The sequence below is a fragment of the Cervus elaphus genome, chromosome 10 (assembly GCF_910594005.1).
Source record: "Cervus elaphus chromosome 10, mCerEla1.1, whole genome shotgun sequence".
Lineage (NCBI taxonomy): Eukaryota > Metazoa > Chordata > Mammalia > Artiodactyla > Cervidae > Cervus > Cervus elaphus.
In genome coordinates, this window is record NC_057824.1 from 24,145,283 (window position 1) to 24,167,918 (window position 22,636).

Sequence of the window (22,636 nt, forward strand, 5' to 3'; positions counted from 1 at the left end):
CAACTCAATATTAAATTTTTGGGCTTCCCTGCTGGCTCAGACAGTAAAGAATCTGCAATGCAGGAGATCCAGGTTCCATCCCTGGGTCAGGAAGATCCCCTGGAGAAGGAAATGGCAACCCACTCCAGTATCCTTGCCTGGAGAACTCCATGAACAGGGGAGCCTGGTGGGCTATAGTCCTTGAGGTTGAAAAGAATCGGACACAACTGAGCACTAACACTTCACTTCACTTCAATATTCAATTTGTACAAAGAAGTACAAAATACCCAGCCTGCAAAAATTATTGATTTGCCCTGTGAATTATGCTTGAAGGCCTAAAAAGTATGCAATTTTGATCATCTTAATTGATAATTAGTTGCCCAGAGGGTATTTACCTCTACATCTCTGTTTGCTGCAAAGTATACTTTGTTAGGTAAGAAGAGCTTTAGAGTTTCTATCTTCTACCTCTCGGCCTTTATACATAACATTTATAATGTCATAGTCTTGTTGGACTGCTTATTCAAGCCCAGGGTTGAGTCTATCTCATTTAAAATTCTGTAGTAATTCAAATTGCTGTTTAGCTTATGCCTTTTTGCAATATGTTTTAGTGGTTCTTCGAGGGCTATTTTTTAAGAGACACTTTGGATTTTTTTTTTTAATTTTATTTATTTAATTTTGGCTGAGCTGAATTTTCATTGCTGCACAGGCTTTTCTCCAGTTGTGGTGCTCGGGTCTCTCATTGCGGTGGCCTCTCCTGTTGCAGAGCATGGACTCTAGAGCCTGAGGGCTCAGTAGCTGTGGCTCCCAGATTCTAGGGCACAAGCTAATAGTTGTGGCACATGGGCTTAGAGGCTCTTCAGCATGTGGGATCCTCCCGGGTCAGGGATCGAACCTGTGACTCCTGCATTGGCAGGTGGATTCTTTACCACTGAGCCACCAGAGAAGCCCCTCAAAGGCTTTTAATATTTATTTTCCACTCTCTTAACCAACACAAAGGAAACACTATACCACTTAATATAAAGTACAGATTGCCACCATATGGGTCCAATAATCATGCTTTATGCTACACCATCCTTTATGTTGTATCCATCATATGTATTATATCTACATGTATTTAAAAATCACAAGATAATACCATACCTTTTGCTTTAAGCAGTTATGTTTTTAAATAAATTAAGAGAAACAAACAAACAAACAATCTTTCAGGACTTCCCTGGCGGTCCAGTGGCTAAGACTCTGTACTCCCAATGCAGGGGACCCAGGATTCAATCCCTGGTCAGGGAACCATGTGTTGCAACTAAAAGATCCTGTGTGCCACAAATAAGATCTAGCACAGCCAAATAAATAAATTTTTAAAAAATAAATTAAAAAACGTTTATACTTACCTAAAGATTATTATTTCTGACACTCTTTAGTTCTTCCCACCTGGTATGTAACTGAGTTTCTAACTGGTATCATTTTCCTTCCATCTAAAGAACTTACATAAAGATTATTATTTCTGACACTCTTCAGTTCTTCCCAACTGGTATCTAACTGAGTTTCTAACTGGTATCATTTTCCTTCCATCTAAAGAACTTATTTTAGCATTTCTTAAAATGCAGGACTACTGCAACACCCTTTTTTAGTTTTTTAAGTCTAAAAATATCTATTTTTCCCACATACTTAAGGGATAGTTTCACTGTATTTAGAAATCTGGGTTGACCATTTTTTTCTTTTCAGTTCTTCCAATATACTGTTCCACTGTCTTCTGGTGTCCATAATGTCTATTGAGAAGTCAGTGATGATTCATGTGCCTCCTGTAATGTGTTCTTGTTTTGTTTTTTTATCTTTTGGCTGTGCTGTGTGGCATGTGGGATCTTAGATCCCTGATCAGGGATTAAACCTGCACCCCCTGCATTGGCAGTATAGAGTCTTTTTTTTTTTTTTCCTTTTTTTTTTTTTGGGTCTAGGGTACTTTTATTGATGGTACACGACAAGGCAGGGCTCCCTAAGCCCCTCCCCTTCCTCAGGGCCTTGGGGATGGAAACTGTGGAGGTCGGGAGATTCTCCGTGTGGTGGAGGATCGAGGTGGGGCAAGGACTCCCCAGCAGCTGAGGAACTCTCTCTTCCTCTTGTGCTCCTGCTGGGGCTGGGGCTTCCGGGACCTTACTCCTTGGAGGCCATGTGGACCATGAGGTCCACCACCCTGTTGCTGTAGCCGAATTCATTGTCGTACCAGGAAATGAGCTTGACAAAGTGGTCATTGAGGGCAATACCAGCTCCAGCATTGAAGGTAGAAGAGTGAGTGTCGCTGTTGAAGTCGCAGGAGACACCTGGTCCTCAGTGTAGCCTAGAATGCCCTTCAGAGGGCCCTCTGACGCCTGCTTCACCACCTTCTTGATCTCATCATACTTGGCAGGTTTCTCCAGGCGGCAGGTCAGATCCACAACGGACACGTTGGGGGTAGGCACACGGAAGGCCATGCCAGTGAGCTTCCTGTTGAGCTCAGGGATGACCTTGCCCACGGCCTTGGCAGCGCCAGTAGAAGCAGGGATGATGTTCTGGGCAGCCCCTCGGCCATCACGCCACAGCTTCCCGGAGGGGCCATCCACGGTCTTCTGGGTGGCAGTGATGGCATGGACGGTGGTCATGAGTCCCTCCACGATGCCGAAGTGATCATGAATGACCTTGGCCAGGGGGGCCAAGCAGTTGGTGGTGCAGGAGGCATTGCTGACAATCTTGAGGGTGTTGTTATACTTCTCGTGGTTCACGCCCATCACAAACATGGGGGCATCAGCAGAAGGCGCAGAGATGATGACCCTCTTGGCGCCACCCTTCAAGTGAGCCCCAGCCTTCTCCATGGTAGTGAAGACCCCAGTGGACTCCACCACGTACTCAGCACCAGCATCACCCCACTTGATGTTGGCGGGATCTCGCTCCTGGAAGATGGTGATGGCCTTTCCATTGATGACGAGCTTCCCGTTCTCCGCCTTGACTGTGCCGTGGAACTTGCCGTGGGTGGAATCATACTGGAACATGTAGACCATGTAGTGAAGGTCAATGAAGGGGTCATTGATGGCGACGATGTCCACTTTGCCAGAATTAAAAGCAGCCCTGGTGACCAGGCGCCCGATGCGGCCGAATCCGTTCACTCCAACCTTCACCATCTTGTCTCAGAGATGCGGCTGGCACAGCACGAAAGTTACGGCTATCTGTCGAACGGGCAGGAGCAGAGAGCCGGCAGTATAGAGTCTTAACCGCTGGGCCACCAGGGAAGTCCCTGTAATGTGTTCTTTTGATCTGGCTCCTTTCACAGATTTCTCCTTATCTTCAGTTTTCAGTTGTTTGACTATGATGTGCCTACGTGTGGATTTCCTTGTATTTGTCTTGCTGAGCTTCATGGTTTTCATGCTGTTTATTTTTCACCAAAGTGAGAAATGTGGGGCTTTATTTCTTCAAACTTTTTTCTACCCCATTCTCTCACTTCTTCTGTCATTCTAAGTATGTATAGGTTGGACCTTTTGACACTGTCCCACAGATCCTTGAAGCTCTTTTCTTTTTCAATCTTTTTCTCTCTGTTCTTCAGATCAAATAATCTCTATTGTGACAATTTAAGGTTTCTTCTGTTATCCCCTTTTTGCCATTAATCCAATCCAAAGACTTTTAAATTTTCATACATTGTAATTTTCACTTTGATCATTTCCATTTGGTAATTTTCAGTAGTTTCTGTTTTTCTGCCGAAAGTTTCTATTTTTTTATTTTCATGAGCATGTTTTCCTTGGCACCCTTTATGTCTATTTCATTCATGGTTAGAGTCATTGCTTTAACAAATCCTTGTCTTAGGACTTCCCTGGCAGCCCAGTGGTTTAAGATACCGCCTTTCAATGCATGGGGTACAAATTCAATCCCTGGTCAGGGAGCAATGCCTCAGGGCCCCAAAAACCACATGCCTTGGGGCCCAAAAAACCAAAACATAAAACAGAAGCAATATTGTACCAAAGTCAGTAAAGACTTGAAAAATAGAAAGATTTTAAAAAGTAAAAATAAAAAGATTTTTAAAAAATCCTTGTCTGCTAATTTCAACATCTGGGTCATCTGGGGGTCAATTTCCATTGATTGTCCTTTTCTCCTGAGAATGGGTCCCTTTTTCCTATCCCTTTATAGTCAGGTAATTTTGGATATGTACAGCCCATCACAATATGTGGTAAATGAAGGAAAGTTACGTGGCTCAAAATAGCCTGGAGTTAAAACTCCCCTCTGGGTCCTCCCCACCATTCTATGCAAAACAAAGAACTCTCTCACCTGAAGAAAAAAAATGGACATTAAGGTTGATTACACCCAGTCCCAGCCAGTCCCACCCTTTGGCTGATCTCCAGAATTCCTTGCCCCAGCCGTTTAAGAGATAACTACTCCGAACAACCTTGGAGAAGAACAGGCCCCCTTAAGACAGTAGATTTCCACGTATATGCCTGTATATACTTGCTCTTTTCCTGGGTTAGGGCAGCAGCTCACTAATCTGACTGCTGCCCCTTCTTGCCTCATTAAAGGTGATCTGTTCCTGTAAAGTGCTGCTCTTGTTCTTTTCCTGAACCTCGCCTTCTCTAACTGCATACCCTACAGTAAACACTGGATTGCGTTATAATCTGAACAGGGTTAATTTTGTTGTTGCTGCTGTTTCAGCAGGCTCCTATCTCTCCCGCCCGCAACACAACCCCCATGGTAGGTTACAACTCAAGTTTCAGCCCAGTTCCTTTAGCCTTAGTTGAGCTGTTTGGAGTCGCCCGTGAATGCATGAATGAACAAGAACTTGAATGAGCCGTGAATGCAGGGTTCAGAGGTCAACCACACATTTGGACAGTTTATACCCAGAATTTGGAGCAGCTTCTCTCTATCTCTCTCCTTCTTGGAATTTCTACTCCCACTTTCTAGCAACTATTGTTATCTCAAATTTTGTCCTCTGGTTATTCGGGGCAGTAAAACTTTTTTTTTTCCAAACAGAATTTTACTTGCCCGCAGAGCACAAACTGAGACCTCCTTGAGCTAAACTCATGAGCTGGGAATTCACCACTGATATTCTTGTCTTCCACATATTGACTCCTGTCCGGGGTCTGCCTGCTCTGAATGCTCCCCGGGGCCTTCAGGTAGTTGTTTTTTATACTTTCCTCTGCCTCCCACCATCAGAGTTTATAGTTGTCATTGTGCTAGTGTTGGTTAGATAGGAACTCTTACCCATACTGGAAGTGGAAATCCCTATTTGTCTCATTGAAATGAACAATGCAAATGGTCCCATCTGAGAGATGGTAAAATGAGACCAGGAAAGGAAACAAAGTCACAGTGTGTTTCTAGAAGAGCAATCAGCTATGATATAAGAAAGCGGGGGTTGAGGTTTTTCAGGGTAGAATCCTACAATAGACTGGCTTGTATGCAAAGCTTGCTTTCCTTGTTATTAATTGGGGATAATATTAGTATATAGTCAATTTTCGTGAAGTGCTCATTAGGATCAGCACTAAGCCCCTTATACATACTATCTCTTTTAATCCTCAAGAAAACTTGATGAGATTGAATTACTTTTACCCGGAGATTTTTCAGAGGAAGGGACTGAGGTTTAATGAGGCTGAGCCCAAGGTGACACAATTGTTTACATGATTAATCAATAATCATAATGGTTCATATTTATCAAATTCAAATTTATTGAATTATTATCAAGTTGTGGACGATGTGCTAGGTACTCTCTAGGCGTTATCTCACTTATTCCCCCCTACAACTCTAAGATGTAAATACTATTATTATCACTCCATGTTTTTGGTAACAGGGAAGAGTCGATTTTGACTTTTCCTTGCAAGATCTCTTTAGCTGCTTTTGTTATCATAATGACACATAATGGCCTGCCTCAGAGAATCCTGCCCCTCTGCCTGTTAAACTAAAATGCCTTTGTTCAGAACCCTGTCCACCTGTAGATGGCAGGAAGGAAAAAATTAACACATCTTCCTGCCTGAGGCTTGCCCTTCTGGGAGATACTTATAAGATTAAATGGCCTCTTTACTTTGTTTCCTCACCTCCCTGCCATCTCTGATACATAAAACTCCCTGGCATCCAGACCGGGACAAGATGGTTATTTTGAGTCGTTAGTCTGCCATCTTCTCCGTCAGGCTTTCGGAATAAAGCCTTATTTATTCCTTGCCTCAATACCTCGCCTCTTGGATTCGCTGGCCTGTCCTGCCATGAGCAGAGTGAGCTTGGACTTGGTATCATTTTCAGATGGAGAAATGGAGGCAAGGAGAGGCTAAGTAACTTGCAAATACCAAGTAATTGGGGATTTGAACCCAGCAGACTGGCTCCAAACCCAACTGCTTAATTGCTATGCCCCAGTGCCTTCTTGTTATGATGCAACATCCGAGAAAGCCTATCACCTTATAGGTCCTCAAAGAGGCAAGCCTTGTTCCTCTTAGTAAATACTGGATTGGGTCTAAAGGAATCCACAAAGCCGTGAGCTTCTTTGGCATACACACACACACGGTATGCACATAGCTATGGGTTTAAATCAAGACCAGAACCCACTTCCATCAATTCATCAGGCAACCCCAGCCTAACGTGCAAATGAGGAAATCCTCCTTAGCAGGAATAAGCTGCAGAGGTTCCCCCATCCTGATTTTCACTTCACGTTTTGGATGCTACAGGCTGGGTGAGCAGAGATACCAGGCGCTGGCCCAGGGGAGCTGCCCTGCATCTGAGCGCTACCATGAATCACTTCCAGACCATCCTGACTCAGGTCCGGATGTTGCTCTCTAGCCATCGGCCGAGCCAAGTGCAGGCGCTTCTGGATAACCTGCTGGCAGAAGAGCTCCTCTCCAGGGAGTACCACTATGCCCTGCTCCATGAGTCTGATGGTGAGGCTCTGGCCAGGAAGATCTCCTTGACCCTGCTGGAGAAAGGAGACCCAGACTTGGCCCTCTTGGGGTGGATCTGGAGCGGGCTGCAGGCCCCCACAGCCGAGAGGGACCCCAGCTACAAGGACCCTGGTGGTAAGTTGCCATCCATCCCTTTTTTCTCATGAAGCCATGCCTGGCTGTCAGCAGCTCCGGGCTTTTCCTTCTAATCTCTGAAAGGGAGGTCCTCATGTTCGTCTCTGTCCCAAGCTGAGAAGGCAGAGTGGACAGGAATCAGGGTCTCTGGTTGAGCTGACAGGAGCAGCTAGTGCTTAGAGAGCTCAGGCTGGGATGCCGAGAGCATGGGCAGAACAGCGTGCTTCCCACTCTGCTTAAAAGTAAACCGTCCCGGAGGCACGCAGCCAAATGCCCACTGGGTGCGCTCTCTGAGCTGCCTGGGTACCTTAGGCACGTGCAAGGCACTGGTGAAGGGCACAGATGGACAAAGCAGCCACTGCCTGCAAGTGGGCAAGACGGATGCCGGCACAATCAGTGTATCTCAAAGCTGAAGACATAGGTTGCCACAGAGAGGAAGGGCTGAAGAGCTGGAGAGCAGAGATCACTGTGTGTGCACATGTGCGTGTGAGCATGTGTGTAAGCACGGGTGCAGGTTTGTGTGGGCGTGTGTGCGTGCATGTGCGTGCACGTGCCTGTGTGTGCATCCGGGTCATGGAGAGAGAGGGAAGCTGAAAGACAGGGAGGGAGAGAAAGGGAAGGAGGGAGAGGAGAGAAAGAGAGGGAAGTAGACAGAAGGATGGAGGAAGGGAGGAAGGATGGGAGGAAAGAAGAGAGAGATGGAGGAAGAAAGAGAAAGAGGGGAGAGAGAGAGAGACAGAAGAGCAACCAGGTTGGAGGGAGAGAGTGTCTTGTTTTTAAAGGGTACTGCTAACTCCTGATGCATCTTAAAGCGGGAAAAAAGCCTATGCCATACCATTTCCACTCGCATCCTTAGCTCCTCAAACATTTTTGATCTTCCTTCCCACTTGCAAGAAGCTTCTCACTTTGTTGCAAACAAAAGTCTTCTTAATTTTTAGTTTTGGACTTGCCACGCAGCTCGCGGGATCTTAGTTCCCCCAACCTGGTGTGTTAAACCCAGGCCGCCCCCCCACCCCGACCAGGCTGTGGAAGCGTGGAGTCCTAACCACTGGACCACCAGGGAATTCCCACTAAACATTCTTCCTAGAGACACTTACTTTTCAGCCTTCTTTACATAAACCTGTGCTTTTCCAATTTTATGAGCTGGTGTCATACATTTTCGTCCTTGGTCCTTTTAAGGCTTTGGAGTAACTTGAAACTTGATATAATCACAATTCACATTTACTGAGTATTTAGTTGCTTGCCAGGCACACCTAAGCCAGCGGGTTTTCTCACATCCACCCTAACCCTTTAATGATCTACAGCCTTATATTACACAGGGAGAAAAGACAGAGATTGCCCAGAGGTGACCAACTCCGGTCCCCAAGCAGGAAGTGTTGAGGCTGGATTTGAAAGCAGACACACTTTTGGCTCAGTCTGGTCTTAAGGGCTAAACAGCCTCTTGAGGATTTTGCCATGGGCTCCAGGGCAGTGTAGGCATTTCTCCAACTCTTCTGCCAAGATACATGTTTACAAGGGGTGGGCTGTCTTCCTGGGCAAATTTTCACCCCGATCATCTCTGTCTGTTCCTCGGACACATAATTTACTCTCCCCCTCCTAAAAGACCCCAGGGGGGCTGGGACATCTCTGTCACCTGAATAACCTCCCTGATTTCTTAATGGGAGTGCAAGCCACCTATGGGGTCATTTTAAAAACTTTTTTATTTTATATTGGAGTATAGTTGCTTTACAATATTGTGTTAGCTTCAGGCATACAGCAAAGTGACTTGGGGATACATATACATGTAAGGGGATGACAGAAGATGAGATGGCTGGATGGCATCACCAACTTGATGGACATAGGTCTGGGTAGACTCTGGGAGTTGGTGATGGACAGGGAGGCCTGGCGTGCTGCGATTCATGGGGTTGCAAAGAGTCGGACACAACTGAGCAACTGAACTGAACTGAACTGAACTGAACTCTTTCTTCAGATTTCTTTCCCACTTAAGTTGTTACATAATATTGGGCAGAGTTCCCTGTGGCATACAGTAGGTCCTTGTAGGTTGTTCTTGTTGTTGCTAAGTCACATCTGACTCTTTGCATCCCCTTGAACTGCAGCACACCAGGCTCCTCTGTCCTCCACTATCTCCTGGAATCTGTGCAAATCCTTGTCCATTGAGTCAGTGATGCTATCTAACGGTTATCTCATCCTCTGCCGCCCTCTTCTTCTGCTTCAATCTTTCCCAGCATCAGGGTCTTTTCCAAAGAGTCGGCTCTTTGCATCAGGGTGCCAAAGTATTGGAGCTTCAGCTTCAGCAGCGTCCTTCCAAGGAATATTCAGGGTTGATTTCCTTGTCCGTTATCTATTTTAAATACAGCAGCGTGTACATTTCACTCCTAAAGATGCTACCAGAAAACTACTAGAGCTCATCAATGAATTTGGCAAAGTTGCAGGTTACAGAATTAACACACAGAAACCTGTTGCATTTCTCTACAATGAAAGATCAGAAAGAGAAATGAAAGGAACAGTCCTATTTACCATCACATGAAAATGAATAAAATACCCGGGAATAAACCTATGGAAGGAGGCAAAAGACCTGTACTCTGAAAACTGTAAGATGCAGATGAAAGAAACTGAACAGAACACACATAGGCTATGCAGTCTTGATGTAGGTGCAGATGCCAACTTCTGTGGATGTCAAGGCCTTCCTCTCTCCTTGACACACCCCCTGCAAACGGCAGCTTCCTCCACTCCTCTGGCTGCCCACACCTCTGCCCCTCCCTCTCGCTGGTTCCTGTTATTAAACTCCGTTTCCTCCCAGGGGGTGTAATATATTTATTTCTGATGCCGTGTGACTCTAGAAAGGGAACTGAGCTCCGTGCGGTCTTCAGGAGGCTGGGAGACAAGGAAGGATAAATTGCTTCCTTACCGTTTTTGCTCCCCCGCCATCCTGTTCCAGGCCAGCTCCTCCCAGGCCTGTGAGACTCCAGCTGTAAGGACTACGGGCAGGGATGCAGCTAGGGGGCACGGGAAGGGAGCAGTCTTCCGACGGGGACAAGGAGAACAGGGGGAGGAGAAGTGTATGGTTTGTATAAATAAAGGGCACTGACTTTGAATTTCAACGGGGCTTCAGAAAAGGAAATCAGAGTGTGAAGTTTTTGTAACTCTCTCTACAACCCTATCGTGATCTTCACCCTCTGCTGCCCCATACTGGCTTCTCGTGTCACTCAGAGGAAAGCTAAACCCGGTCGATTCCCATGAAGCCCTTCAAGATCTGGCTTCATCCCTGCTTTGGTCCCACCCTATACTCCTGCCGTCTTATCTTCTCCAGCCATGCTGGTATCCTTGGGGTCCCTGGGACAGGCCAGGCACACTCCCTGCCACAGGACCTCTGCACATGCTGTTGCTTCCATCTGAACACTCTTTTCTCCAGATAGCCTCTGGGCCAACCTCCTTGAATCCTTTAGCTCTTTGCTCAAATGTCACCTTCTCAGGGAGGCCTACCCTGATCATCCTATTTAAATTTGCAACTCCCCCTCCACACTCTGAGTACCACTCCCCACACTGACGTGTTTACCTTCAATACACTTTACTTTTGTATTATGTTTGTTGTTTGATTATTTATTTAGTCAAGCTGCACGGGCTTGTGGGATTTTAGTTCTCCGACCAGGGACTGAACCCGGGCCCTTGGCAATGTGAGCACAGAGTCCTAACCACTGGACCCCCAGGGAGGTTCCTTTGTTTGCTGCCTATTGTCTGACTCTCTCACTGGAAAATAAGCACCCTGTGGGGAGGGATCTATGCTTTTATCACAGATGTATCCCAAATACTTAATATAATGCCTGGATAGGTGTGCAATATGTGTCTGTTGAATATTAGACTACTGGATGGTAGGTAGATGGATGGGTGGGTGGGTGGGTAGATGAATGGTTGAAGGGTAGGTGCGTAGGTGGCTGGGTGATGAGTGGTGGGTGGGTAGGTGGTTGGGTGATGGGTGGGTGGGGGCATAGGTGAATGGTTGATAGGCAGGTAGGTGGATGGGATGGATGGATGGATGGATGGATGGGTGGGTGGGTAGGGAAGTGGATAGGTGGATGGGTGATGGGAGGGTAGGTGGGTAGGTGGCTGGGTGATGAGTGGATGGGGGTGTGGGTGGGGGCATAGGTGAATGGTTGATGGGTAGGTGGTTAGGTGGATGGATGGATGGTGGGTGGGTGTATAGGGGGGAGGATAGGTGAATGGTTGATGGGTAGGTGCACAGGTGGATGGGTGATGAGTGGGTGGGTGGGTAGGTGGCTGGGTGACGGGTGGATGGGGAGACGGATGAGAGTGTGGATGGCTCGTGTTTACCATTACTCTCACTCTACAGATGAGTACGCTGAGGCACAGGGAGGTGAGTGGTTGCCTCGATCATGGCCTGGGGAGAGGTGGCTATTAGATCTCATGGGCCCAGATCACTCGTTGCATTTTCTGGTTGGCTGCCTCTTTTGAATAACCCAAAGGGATACCGTAAGTCTACCCGAAGCAGGCTGACCATCTTCAAACTGAAACCAGCCTGATGATTCAGAAGTCACCTTTGGATATGATTGATAATGCTTCAGCTGCAATTGTGCAGGAAGCCCATCTTTGGGGGTTGGCTCTGCTGCACAGAACAGCATATGTCATCCAGCCCCTGGCAAGCTCGGAGGAGTCCCAAGAGTCTGGGCAGAACTCAGCTGCTTGACTGGGGACAGTGAGTGACAAGCCCTGGAGGACAGTCAGAGGCCAGAGAAGACAGAGGTAGCGTGGCAGTGACGGAAGGAGAACTAGGCCGGAAGCCGAACAGCTCTAGGTCTGCGGCCATGCCCTGCTGCTTACAAACTGTGTATCCTCGGCCACGTGTCTGAACCACTCTGACTGTCAGTTTTTTCATCACTAAAACGGGAGTGATGATATAAACCTCCCAGGGTCATAGCAAGGGTTCAATGAGATGGTAGCTGAGAAACCATCCCAGGAAGTGCTTGGCATCAGACAGATAACCCTAGGAATGTCAGACACATACATATTGTGGTGTGCTCAGTCACTCACGCATGCGTGCTTAGTCGCTTCGGTTGTGTCGGACTCTTTGCGACCCCGTGGACCCACACGAGCCCGCCAGGCTCCTCTATACTGGAGGAACTGTCCCAGGCAAGAATACTGGAGTGGGTTGCCATTTCCTTCTGCAGGGGATCTTCCTGACCCAGGGATTGAACCTGCATCTCTTACATCTCCTGCATTGGACGGGGGGAGGATAAACCAGGGAGTTGAGTCTGCAGTCTCATTGGGGGCTCCATATCACATCTAGACACCTACTCCAGTGCTGAGCGTGTGGCCGCTATGTGCATCTGAGAGTTAATGTGACTCCCATCCTCAAGCTGGCACATTGGTTAAGCACATAGGCTGTGGCCTCAGACAGCCTCGGTGCCAGCTGTGACTCCTTGATTCCAAGGGCTAGGATGCCGATCCCTTCCTGGGATCCCTCGGTTTCCCCATCTGTAAAATGGAGGCGATACTAGCATCCAGAGTGGCTATTCCGAGAATTCAATGACATCATCCAAAACACACGCATTCCTTCAGACTCGTCAGCCTCCAGGGTGGCATTCAGGGCAACCACAGACTCAAAGTGAATGGAAGGATGACCGGTGGCAAGGTCAGACCCAGCCGGCCTCAGGTTTGTGGATGGAGGTGCAGCGGTGCTCTTGGGGCGAGCCTTCTCAGAGGCTACGGGACACTCCTGCCGTGGCTTTACATATTACTGTTTCCTTTGGCTTTCCTTCACTGTTTTGTCACTCTGTGTTTTCACAATGCGGTAGTTTTGCCCATGAGAACCCTGATCTAGGAAACGCAGAAAAAAGACTCCTTCTTGGATGTTGCCTGATTTATTGGAAAGGGAGGGACATACCCTAGACTGCTAAGTTCTTCCTGCCACTTCCTTCCCCATCTGGTCCTTAGGATGAGAGTCGCCAGAGCCAAGACCCAGAGAGGGGGAAGGCTGCACGCTCCCTTCTTTCTCCCTCTCTTCCCTCCCCAACCTCGTTCCTGCTCTGATCCCTGAGAAGCGAGTCTCCTCTGACACCTGGAAGGAGATGTGTTGGCAAGGACCACTTGCTTTTCACCTGGAGTGGCTTCCCAGCCAGCCAGACTTACTTCACCTTCACCCACATGAGCCGCAGAAGTAGAAACACCTGCAACCGGAAGTTGGCAAGTCCCCATGGGTTTTCCCGGGGTTGACCAGGGGCCTGTTCTATATTCGGCTCGGCTCCCAGTCTGGCGCCTGACTCAGCCAGGGATGGTTTCTGTTCTTTGTTGTTACCTTGAGCAGCTCACCTGTGTCCTTACTTTACCATTATTGGTCTCTCCAGCTGCCTTTTCTCAAACTTTCCTGGTCTACCCAACCGCCTACTGTGCGGGCTTAGTCACTTCAGTTGTGTCTGACTCTTTGTGACCCCATGGACTGTAGCCCACCAGGCTCCTCTGTCCATGGGATTCTCCAGGCAAGAATACTGGAGTGGGTTGCCATGCCCTCCTCCCGGGAGTCTTCCCAACCCAGGGACCAAACCTTCATGTCCTACATCTCCTGCATTGGCAGGTGGCTTCCTTACCAACTAGTGCTACCCGGGAAGCACCAACCATACTAATATCTACTAATCAATTCATCAACTTACAACTACTATCTAATTCTATCGACTTATCAATATTTCATTTCTCTGACTGCCCATATATTTATGTATCACCTTATTCACCCACCTTCCTACCAACCAATGCACTTATTTACCCACGAACAGGTCTATGTTCTCAGGTACCTTCTGACCTGCCTAATTCGCCTTGATGTTGTTCAGTCGCTAAGTTGTGTCCAACTCTTTGTGACCCATGAACTGCAGCATGCCAGGCTTCTCTGTGCTTCACCACCTCCCCGAGTTTGCTCAAACTCATGTCCATCGAGTCGGTGATGCCATCCAACCATCTCATCTTCTGTCATCCCCTTCTCCTGCCTTCAGTCTTTCCCAGCATCAGGGTCTTTTCTAATGAGTTGGTTCTTTGTATCAGGTGGCCAAAGGATTGGAGCTTCAGCTTCAACATCAGTCCCTCCAATGAATATTCAGAGTTGATTTCCTTTAGGATTAACTGGTTTGATCTCCTAATTTGCCTACATATTAGCTTTTTTTTCCTCTCTACTCCCCCACGTCTTGTCTGATCTCTCTTCCTTGCTTTCTCACATCCTTACTTCGCTCTCCCTTAAGCATTTATTTAGCATCTGCTAGAAATGAGGCAGGTCACCAACAAGGGTAAGAAAAGATACAACCTAGTACAGAAGGACCCTCCATCCATTTAGAGGTTGTCTGCCTTAATCAAATTCAAACGCCAACCATTCACTCAACCGATCTTGGCATCCTGTGTCATTTCAATAAGAAAGTCAGACGCATTAAGACAGATATTAAGGACTTTATGACCTCATCAGAGGCAGCAGGGGGCCATACTCATGAAATAGGAAGTTCATGATGTATTGCCAAATCCATGGCTGCAAGTTTGCTAAAAAGAGGAAAGCAGAAGGTTGTTGTTAGCTGGAAGGGTGATGATGGTGGGCCTTGAAGGATGACTTAAATGCAGTCCAACAGGAGGAGGCAGGAGAGTGGTCCTACGAGGGCTGGGGTGGGGGACGCTGCTTGAGCAGAGATAAGCAGGTAGGGCTGAGCAAGGTCTGTTTGGAGAGGTTGCCGCAGGGGATGGTAAGCTCGCTGGGATGCTAATCCTACCTGCAAGGTTAAGTCCCCTCATCTCCTCTCCTCTGTGCTTGGCTGGGGACCCCAGACTGGTACCTTGAACGATGCTTCTGCCTGTAGCTTTGTCATGCTGAATTCTGACTTGAGACAAAGAAATTCAGGTGCCCAGGGCAGGTACTGAGAGGGCTGCCCCAGTCAGGAGGGAATTGGTTTCATCCTGGGCTCAAGAGAATGAATGGTCACCACCTCTGGGGGAGTTTTGAAGAGGAGCTTCAGCAGACATGCTGGATGCTCTAATAGGGAGAGACCCTGGCGCCGGCTTAACCCTTTGGCCCCCTCCTAGGCCTGTCCACTCAGGCCTGGAGGCTTGTCACTTCACCTCAGCGCCCCATCTCCTCATCTTCACTGCCTCTGCTAGAATTCGGACCTCCCTGGGCACCTGGCGAGGCTCCACGGTGCTCCTCTCCTGGCTCCGTATTCGAGGCCCTCCTGGTACCAGTTGATGGCATCTGTCATCAGTCAAAACGCAGGCTGGCACGTGTCATCCTCCCAGCTCAGAAACCTGTGTGGACACAGGCGTGATCAGAGTCGGGTCTTACAGAGCATGGGTCTGGGGTGGGGGCGGGCGAAGGAGGATACGGAGAGACCAGGTAGCAGGTAGTCCAGGTGAGAAATGACAGCACCCATACAGGCGCACCCCAGGCCCGGGGGACTCTCGTTCCAAGCTTGGCTCGGCCACGGAGCTGGTTCCGAGCTGCCGTGGCCGCGGCCGTCAGAGCTGGCTCCCTCTGAGAACAGAGGTGTCCTTGTGGAACGGCCAGGCGTGCCAAGTCATAGGAAGTTGAGACTTCTCGGGATTTCTAATACTCATCATGTCTGTTTTATTAGCCTAACAGAACAAGACTGTTTCACATTGACTCTCAACAGTCTCACGTGTCTTCCTACTTCCCCTCCTGGGACTTCTGAAAGCAGAAACTGCCTCGAAAATAATCACCATACAAATATAGGCATCATTGCCCTCGCTTCACACACGGAGAAACCGAGGCCCACACGACGGAAGTGAGGGGTCCGAGGTGACCCATCTGCTAGTAACCGTGGGGGCTGGACCACAGGGTTGCAAATTCCCAATTCAGTGTTCTTTCCACAAAAATGCTTGAGGCACTGAAGTCATTGTTTCCAAAACGTCATTCATTTCGGTACCAACCTCATGATTGTTCTGTGCCCTCCACGCTACCGCTGGGCTTCCCAGGTGGTGCTAGTGGTGAAGAACCCACCTGCCAATGTGCAGGAGACATAAGTGATGCAGGTTTGATCCCTGGGTTGGGAAGATCCCCTGGAGGAGGGCATGGCAACACACTCCAGTATTCTTGCCTGGAGAATCCCATGGACAGAGGAACCTGGTGGGTTACAGTCCATGGGGTCACACAGAGTCGGACATGACTGAAGCGACTTAGCACACACGCACACTACTATTAGCTCGACAGGTTTGGGTTTTTTGGTTTTTTCCAAACTACTCACATTTTTCATTCAATTTTATTTCCCAAGGAAAGTTTATATGCAACATAAATAAAAACGAATGCCACACACAGAAGGTAACTATGAAACAGGAGGGCAGAGTATTGTCATTGCATTCTGGCCAGACACTGCTGTCTACTGACAGCTTGCAGCTGGGGGCTGCTCTCTGTGAGATGGGTTGATGATGCATTAGAAGAGGCGTTAAAAGTTCATTAGCCCCCAAACTGAGACTTTCTTCTGGAGGCTTCCAGAAGCCTGGGCAGAACCTTGAAAAGACACTAACTTTCTCCTGTGATAGTCGCTCTGCTGCATATATCTGGTACCCCAAACTATGTGCATCTAAATATATCATATTTGGGGTAACACTTTCTAATAAGTAATTTATATTTTGATCCAATGTCTTGGAATAAGAATGATGAGTGGATGATTCTTTTTCTGGGGAAATTCAGGGCAGTTTGGTGTGTGGGTGGGGTGGGGGATGGCAGTGGAATCCAGGGAGCCTGCAGAACTCAGCAGAGGCTTTCAGCTTGTCTTAAGGCATCTGTGAGGCTCTGGCCCTAGTCCCACCCTACAGAAGATGGCATATATTGGCAACTGGCACCAGCGTGGTTCCACTGTGGTCAACACCGTTTCAGAATGACGGTGTGTTGAAGATGAAGACCCTCCAACAGTCAACTCACTATCTTTCCCGGTCATCACCCCATTTGGTCCACAACAGGGAACTGAAATTAACATCAGGCAAAGGGAGTGTTTAAGGGAGCGTGGGCAAATTAGAGCGTGCCTAGTGAGAGAAATCTGGCAGCTCAGATCACCTGGTAAGGCGAGAATTTTCTGCTGGTCCCTTACTTGCTTCTTTTGCATGTTTGCTTAGTCTTGGCGGGCTCCTAACCTGGTGTAGGGAGACTGGCCAGAGATGAGGCTGCCTGCTCCTGAGCTGGGCACCTGAAGACATTGCTGGGCAGGCTGTGGGCACCAGGAGGGGCTGCCAGAGTCCGGAAGTTGCTGCCTCCCTGCGTTTCCCGCACCATGCGTTGCCTGGCTCCACGCCCTGCCGGGTCCTACCTGCCAGAGCCCCAAGGTAAAAAGGCGGGTGGGGGATATTGGGGCTGAGAATGCTTCTTAATTTAGAGTGATGTCCCGCCATCCCAAATAAACGGAGACACGGCTCTGAACTGGGGGGTGAGGATGGCGGGAGGGGGGTCTTTGGCCTGCTGGGGCTTTTGGAAGAAGTGAGGTGGTTTGCCACTTCCTTCCACTGAGGGACCTGCAGTTTCACTCAGGTGTCTGGAATGTAAGAGGACTTGATCAGCCTGAAGGGTACTAGAGGGCTGACTTCCAGGGGGCGTGTCGTCATCTCTCAGTGTTGGTGGCTGGGCTCTGCCAACCGCAAGGTCCTCTCTCTGCCAGGTAAACACTGAAGCGTGCCCTTGAACGGTGGAACCCCTGCCAGACCCACCCCATCCCCAGGACGCAGGGACACCAAAGCCAGCGTCAGCCCATTAGTCTAGACATTGAGCGTGGTGGGCAGTATCCGGGTACCTGGACCAATGCTACCCTCTCTCTCATTTCCAGCTGGCGCTTTGTGGAATAGTGGGGGACAGGGGACAGATGCTGAGAGATAACAGAGTACAGACATCTGGTATCAGCTCTGAAAGCAGCTTGAACCCCAGCTGCGCTGCCTGGCTGGCTGTTAAGTAACACGGGGTCCCCAGTCTATCCTGAGTCTGAGCTGTTTCCTGAGCTGTTAAATGGGATTGGGGGAAACTTTTATTTCAAGACCAAGGTGAGCGATCCAAGGTTCTAGCACACCGCCCAGTGCATTTTAGGATCTGAAGATCCACACAGGAATCCAATAGTATTGGTGTTGCCTTTGTTGTGTGGTTGAGAGTGTGAGACACCTTTGGTCAGATGCTGCTGAAATAAATGCTTGGCTTCCTCCAAACTTGCAGGCTGATGACGTTTGCCGGCTCTGAAGGTAGCAGCGGGAGCTTGGGCAGGGGAAGTTTTCTAAGGAGAGAGAGAGGTCAGAAGTCACCTTGAAGGCTCCCTCCTCAATTCCAGATGAGGAAATCCAAGCCTGGGAAGGGAAGTGACCTCTCCAAGGCCTCAGGGTGGATGGAGCAGGGGTGCAGGACCTGTGGAAGAAGAAGGGAGGGAAGAAAGCTGTCAGGAGGTGTGTGGCGGTGGGGGGCGGGGAGGGGGGGAATCAAGGTTCCCCGGGGTGAATTTCCCTGATGAATTTCCTCTGCCTTCCAGGGTAGCCGGCATCTCTCGGGAGTGGCTGGGCTAGCTAGTCCCAGTGGCCTGCAGGGATGGCTTGTCAGTTTCAAGGTGGGGCTGAAGTAGAGAGAAAGGGAGCCAGCTTCCTCCTAACCAGGGCTTGTGTTTCAAATGACTAAGGGCAGGCTACCTCGCCAAAGCAAACACTGGCTATTTTTAGGGGCCGATTGGAGCTCCAGTGGATGGCTGGACTAGGTGCTTCTGAGAAACCACGTGGTTGGTGCAGCAAGGGGCGACTTGGGTGTCTGCTTACTCCCCAGCTTCGGTGGCTCAAGCCCCGTGGTGCAGAGAGAAAGTGAAAGAGAAAAAAGACAGCCACAGAGGTGGGGGGGGTGGCCCGAAGGGGTGGAGGGGAGGTGGCCCAGCGACTACCCATCCCCGCCCTTGCTCAACTCCAGAGCTGGCAGGAGGCAGAAGCAGAAGGCAGCGCGTGCAGGAGTTCTGGGGACCAGCAGCAGGTAACCCAAGGCCCCTCTGCGGCCCCCGAGGTGGGGCTGGGAATAGAGTTCAGAGACTGGTAGCTACTTGCCCGAGGTCACACAGCAAGGCTGGAAGCCGGGGGACGGTAAATGTGCAGAGTGCACACTCAGAAAACCCCTCATCTCCGGCATCCCTGGAAGGATTCTACGCAGGAAATGGGAGTGGAGACCCTGGAGCTGGGCTGCTTTGCCCAGCGCACCGGGGCCCAGGGGCCGCAGCAGGGAGAGCCGGTGGGAAGGGGAGCGTCTGCAGAGACACGGGGACGGAGAAGAGGCGCTCAGAGCAGGCTAGCGCGCGGCCAGACGCTGGGTAGCCACACTGGCTGAGCGTCCTGGAATCCGAAGATGCGCGCGGGGGCACGGGAGGGAATCACAGGCTTCCCTTCCACCCGGAGACCTAGGACCCGGGCTGCACTTGTTTGAGCCTCAGTTTCCCTCTTGAGTCACGTTCCCGCTCTGACTCTGGAATCTGGGTACCCGGCCCTCTTAGTGGGGTCCCCAGTGCTAGAGGGGCAGGGGGTCTATGAGGAGACCTTTAACCAGCGGATTGGAAGGATCCTCACTTCTCTTTTAGCATCTTTGGGGGCAGGGGCATTCCCGGACTGTGCTTGACCGTTGGCATCTCTATGGCAAGTTGGGGTCCTAAGCCACGTCCTCTAAGAAGAGAAACTAAGGGCCCCCAGGAGACGGCTTGGGGTGGGGCTCCCCGGGGTCCAGAACATCAGAATTGGAGCCACCACGCCTAGCTCTGTCTGGGACCCTTAATGCCCGCGGTTTTCCCTTGAGTCCCGCAGCCTCTCTCCACCCTAGGTGACACATGGGAGGAGACAGAAGTGCCCCACCTCCCGTTGCAGCCGGGTGTTCCTAAATCTGGCAAGACGTCTTACACTGATAGGCCTCCCTGCTCTCCCCTCCCCGCTCCCCCCAAAGAAATGCCATTCCCAGCCAGTCAGAAGGCTAAAGAAATTAGTGCTTCTTGCTTGAGGGCCGGTGGAGATGAAGGAGAAGATGAGACCCCAGCAAACCACTTTCTAAATCCCAGTCTGCCTTAGGCAAGGACCTGGTCTCCAAGGTCCCAGAATATGGAGGGAAGGGTCCTAAAGACAACTGAGCCAGAGGCTCCGAGGCTTCCCACACGTGGGAATCACCCGCGGGAGGAGGGTGGAGGGGATGGGGGCGGCTGTTTAGAGGGCGGGTTCCCAGACCACGCCCCCAGAGCCCATTGGCTGGGTCTGCCCTGGGGCTCCCAATAGCAGGTTGACCAGCTATGGGCAGGTAGGTGGGTGGGTGGGTGTGTGTGTGTGTGTGTGTGTGATGTGTGGTGGGGCTCCCAATAGCAGATTGACCGGCTATGGGGGTGTGTGTGTGTGTGTGATGTGTGGTGTGTGTTTTTCCTATCTCAGGGGCCCAGTGGTCATACATACGTTGAAAGGCACTGATGTGGTCCAACCGCTGTACCTTCTCCATGTTAACAAACCTCTAGGGACTTCCCTAGGAGTTTTGTCAAAGACCCCATGGCCAGGTTGTTATCAGACTCAGAATTTGAATCCAGGTCCCCTGAGAGCCCATCCAGTACCTGGGCAAAGGCATGAGCCTACACAAATGCAGGGTGGGGCCTGGATAGTCAGAGGGAGGCTTGTTGATACAGCAAAGTCTGATGGCAGGGACCTGGCATCTAGTACCTTGTGAAGAGTAGAATCAGAAGGTTAGCACAGGTGCCCTGCTCCAAGGCCAGGGGTCTGTCTTGGGTGACTGGGGGGGGCGGTGGCCTGAGGAAGAGGGTGAAGCTCACAGACTTGGGTTTCAGACTTGGCATCAGTCCCCCTGGGTAAGTGACTTCCCCTTCCAAGAAGCATCTACAAGATGGATAAGATATGAGTGCTTTCCTGATGATTTCCTGCCTTGCACAAGACCACTTTGAATACACATGTGCCAGGTGTAACCCTCACAGATTCTAGCCGGATTGTATAGAGAGATCTGAGAGGTCATCATGGGCTCACACCCCCCGTGTCCCCACAGGCTTTGACACATATGTGGTCCGTTGTTTAGTCACTGAGTCGTGTCTGACTCTTTGTGACCCCATGGACTGTAGCCCACCAGGCTCCTCTGTCCATGGGATTTCCCAGTCAAGAATACTGGAGTGGGTTGCCATTTCCTTCTCCAGGGGATCTTCCCAGCTTAGGGATCAAACCTGCGTCTCCTGTATTGGCAGGCAGATTCTTTACCGCTGAACCACCAGGGAATCTGCAGGTGATCCATGATCCAAAGACAGTTCTCAAGAGAGATCTTGACTGACACTGGTTCTCATAGGAAAGACATCGGTGCTTTTCCGTTTCTCTTTTAATCCTCCTGTTTTGTGAGTAGGCATGTTGCTGTGCTGGGCTTAGTTGTTCAGTCATGTCTGACTCTTTGTGACCCCATGGACTATAGCCCGCCAGGCTCCTCTGTCCATGGGGATTCTCCAGGCAAGAATATTGGAGTGGGTTGCCATGTCCCCCTCCAGGGGATCTTCCCAACCCAGGGATCGAACCCAGGTCTCCTGCATTGCAGGTTGATTCTTTACTGTCTGAGCCACCAGGAAAGCCTGAGTAGGTATGTTAGTGGCAGTCTAAAACTAATGTTTCTTTTTAACAAAGTGGAAGGGCAGCTGACATTAATTTGATAGTGTTTTGTTTTCAGTGGCAAGTGAGATAGTGGTTTTGCTTTTTCTTTTTGTTTTTCATGCAAGGTAGCCATAGAAAGTTTTCTTCTTTTTTAAACATAAAATTTACCAAGAAAATCATTTTGAAATGTACAATTCAGTGGCATAAAGTATGTTCATAATGTTGTGCCGCCATCACCACCATCCGTCTCCCAAACTTTTTCATGGTCCAAACTGAAACTCTGTCCCTGTTAAGCACTAACTCCCCATTCTTCCCTTGCCCCCAGCCCCTGGTAACCACCCTTCTATTTTTTTTTAAAATATTTATTTATTTGTCTGTGTCGAGTCTTAGTTGTGGCATGCAGGGGATGCAGAACATGGAGTCTCCAGCTGTGGCATAAAAGTTCCAAAGCACTTGGACTCCATAGATGCTGCCCACGGGTTTACTTTCTTTGTAGCATGTCAGATCTTAGTTCCTCAACCAGGGATTGAGGAACTGTATCCCCTGCCTTGCAATGTGGATTCTTAACCACTGGACCACTAGGCAAGTCCCCACCATTCTATTTTTTGTTTCTATGAATTTGACTACTCCAGGTGCCTCATATAAGTGGAGTTATATTAATACAATATTTGTTCTCTTATGTCTGGCTTTTTTCACTTAGCATAACATCTTGAAGTTTCAACCCTGTTGTAGCACGTGTCAGAACTTCATTCCTTGTTCTGGCTGCATACTATTCCAGTGTGTGGCCATTTTCCTTATCCATTCATCTGTCAATGGACTCTTGAGTTGTTCCCATCTTTTGTCTTTTGTGAATAGTGCGGTTGCAAACTTTTGCATGCACCTAGCCATTTGCATTTCTACTTTCAATTCCAGAAAATTTTCTTTTAAAATAAATGTTTGGGATTTTTTAATGTTGATTTAAGGAAAATGCTTAGGTAAATTATACAACAGGTGGTGTGCAGATATGACCAAAAAATTGTAAAGGAGGCAGGTGAATGCTTGAAGTTTGGGAGACTTTGGGT

At 49.2% G+C, this 22,636-nt stretch overlaps 1 protein-coding gene and 1 pseudogene across 7 annotated transcripts in view; one reads left to right on the forward strand and one right to left on the reverse strand.

Moving 5' to 3' along the window:
- Positions 1-1,907: 1,907 nt before the first annotated feature.
- LOC122701389 lies at positions 1,908-20,902 on the reverse strand (annotated as a pseudogene). The gene is made up of 2 exons (XR_006343059.1): positions 20,898-20,902; positions 1,908-3,130 (listed from the first exon to the last, which is right to left on the reverse strand). The product of XR_006343059.1 is annotated as a glyceraldehyde-3-phosphate dehydrogenase-like (transcript).
- Positions 6,523-22,636, forward strand: part of CIITA (class II major histocompatibility complex transactivator) — a 56,338-nt gene continuing 40,224 nt past the window's right edge. For 2 of the 6 annotated variants that reach the window (XM_043914305.1, XM_043914306.1), the window contains exon 1: positions 6,523-6,980. In XM_043914305.1, the coding sequence (XP_043770240.1) occupies positions 6,698-6,980 (283 nt within the window). In that variant the 5' untranslated portion in view covers positions 6,523-6,697. Of the gene's footprint in view, positions 6,981-16,657; positions 17,292-18,855; positions 18,952-22,636 lie in introns of those variants that run through there. The other 4 variants (XM_043914304.1, XM_043914307.1, XM_043914308.1 and 1 more) reach the window with 4 other exon arrangements.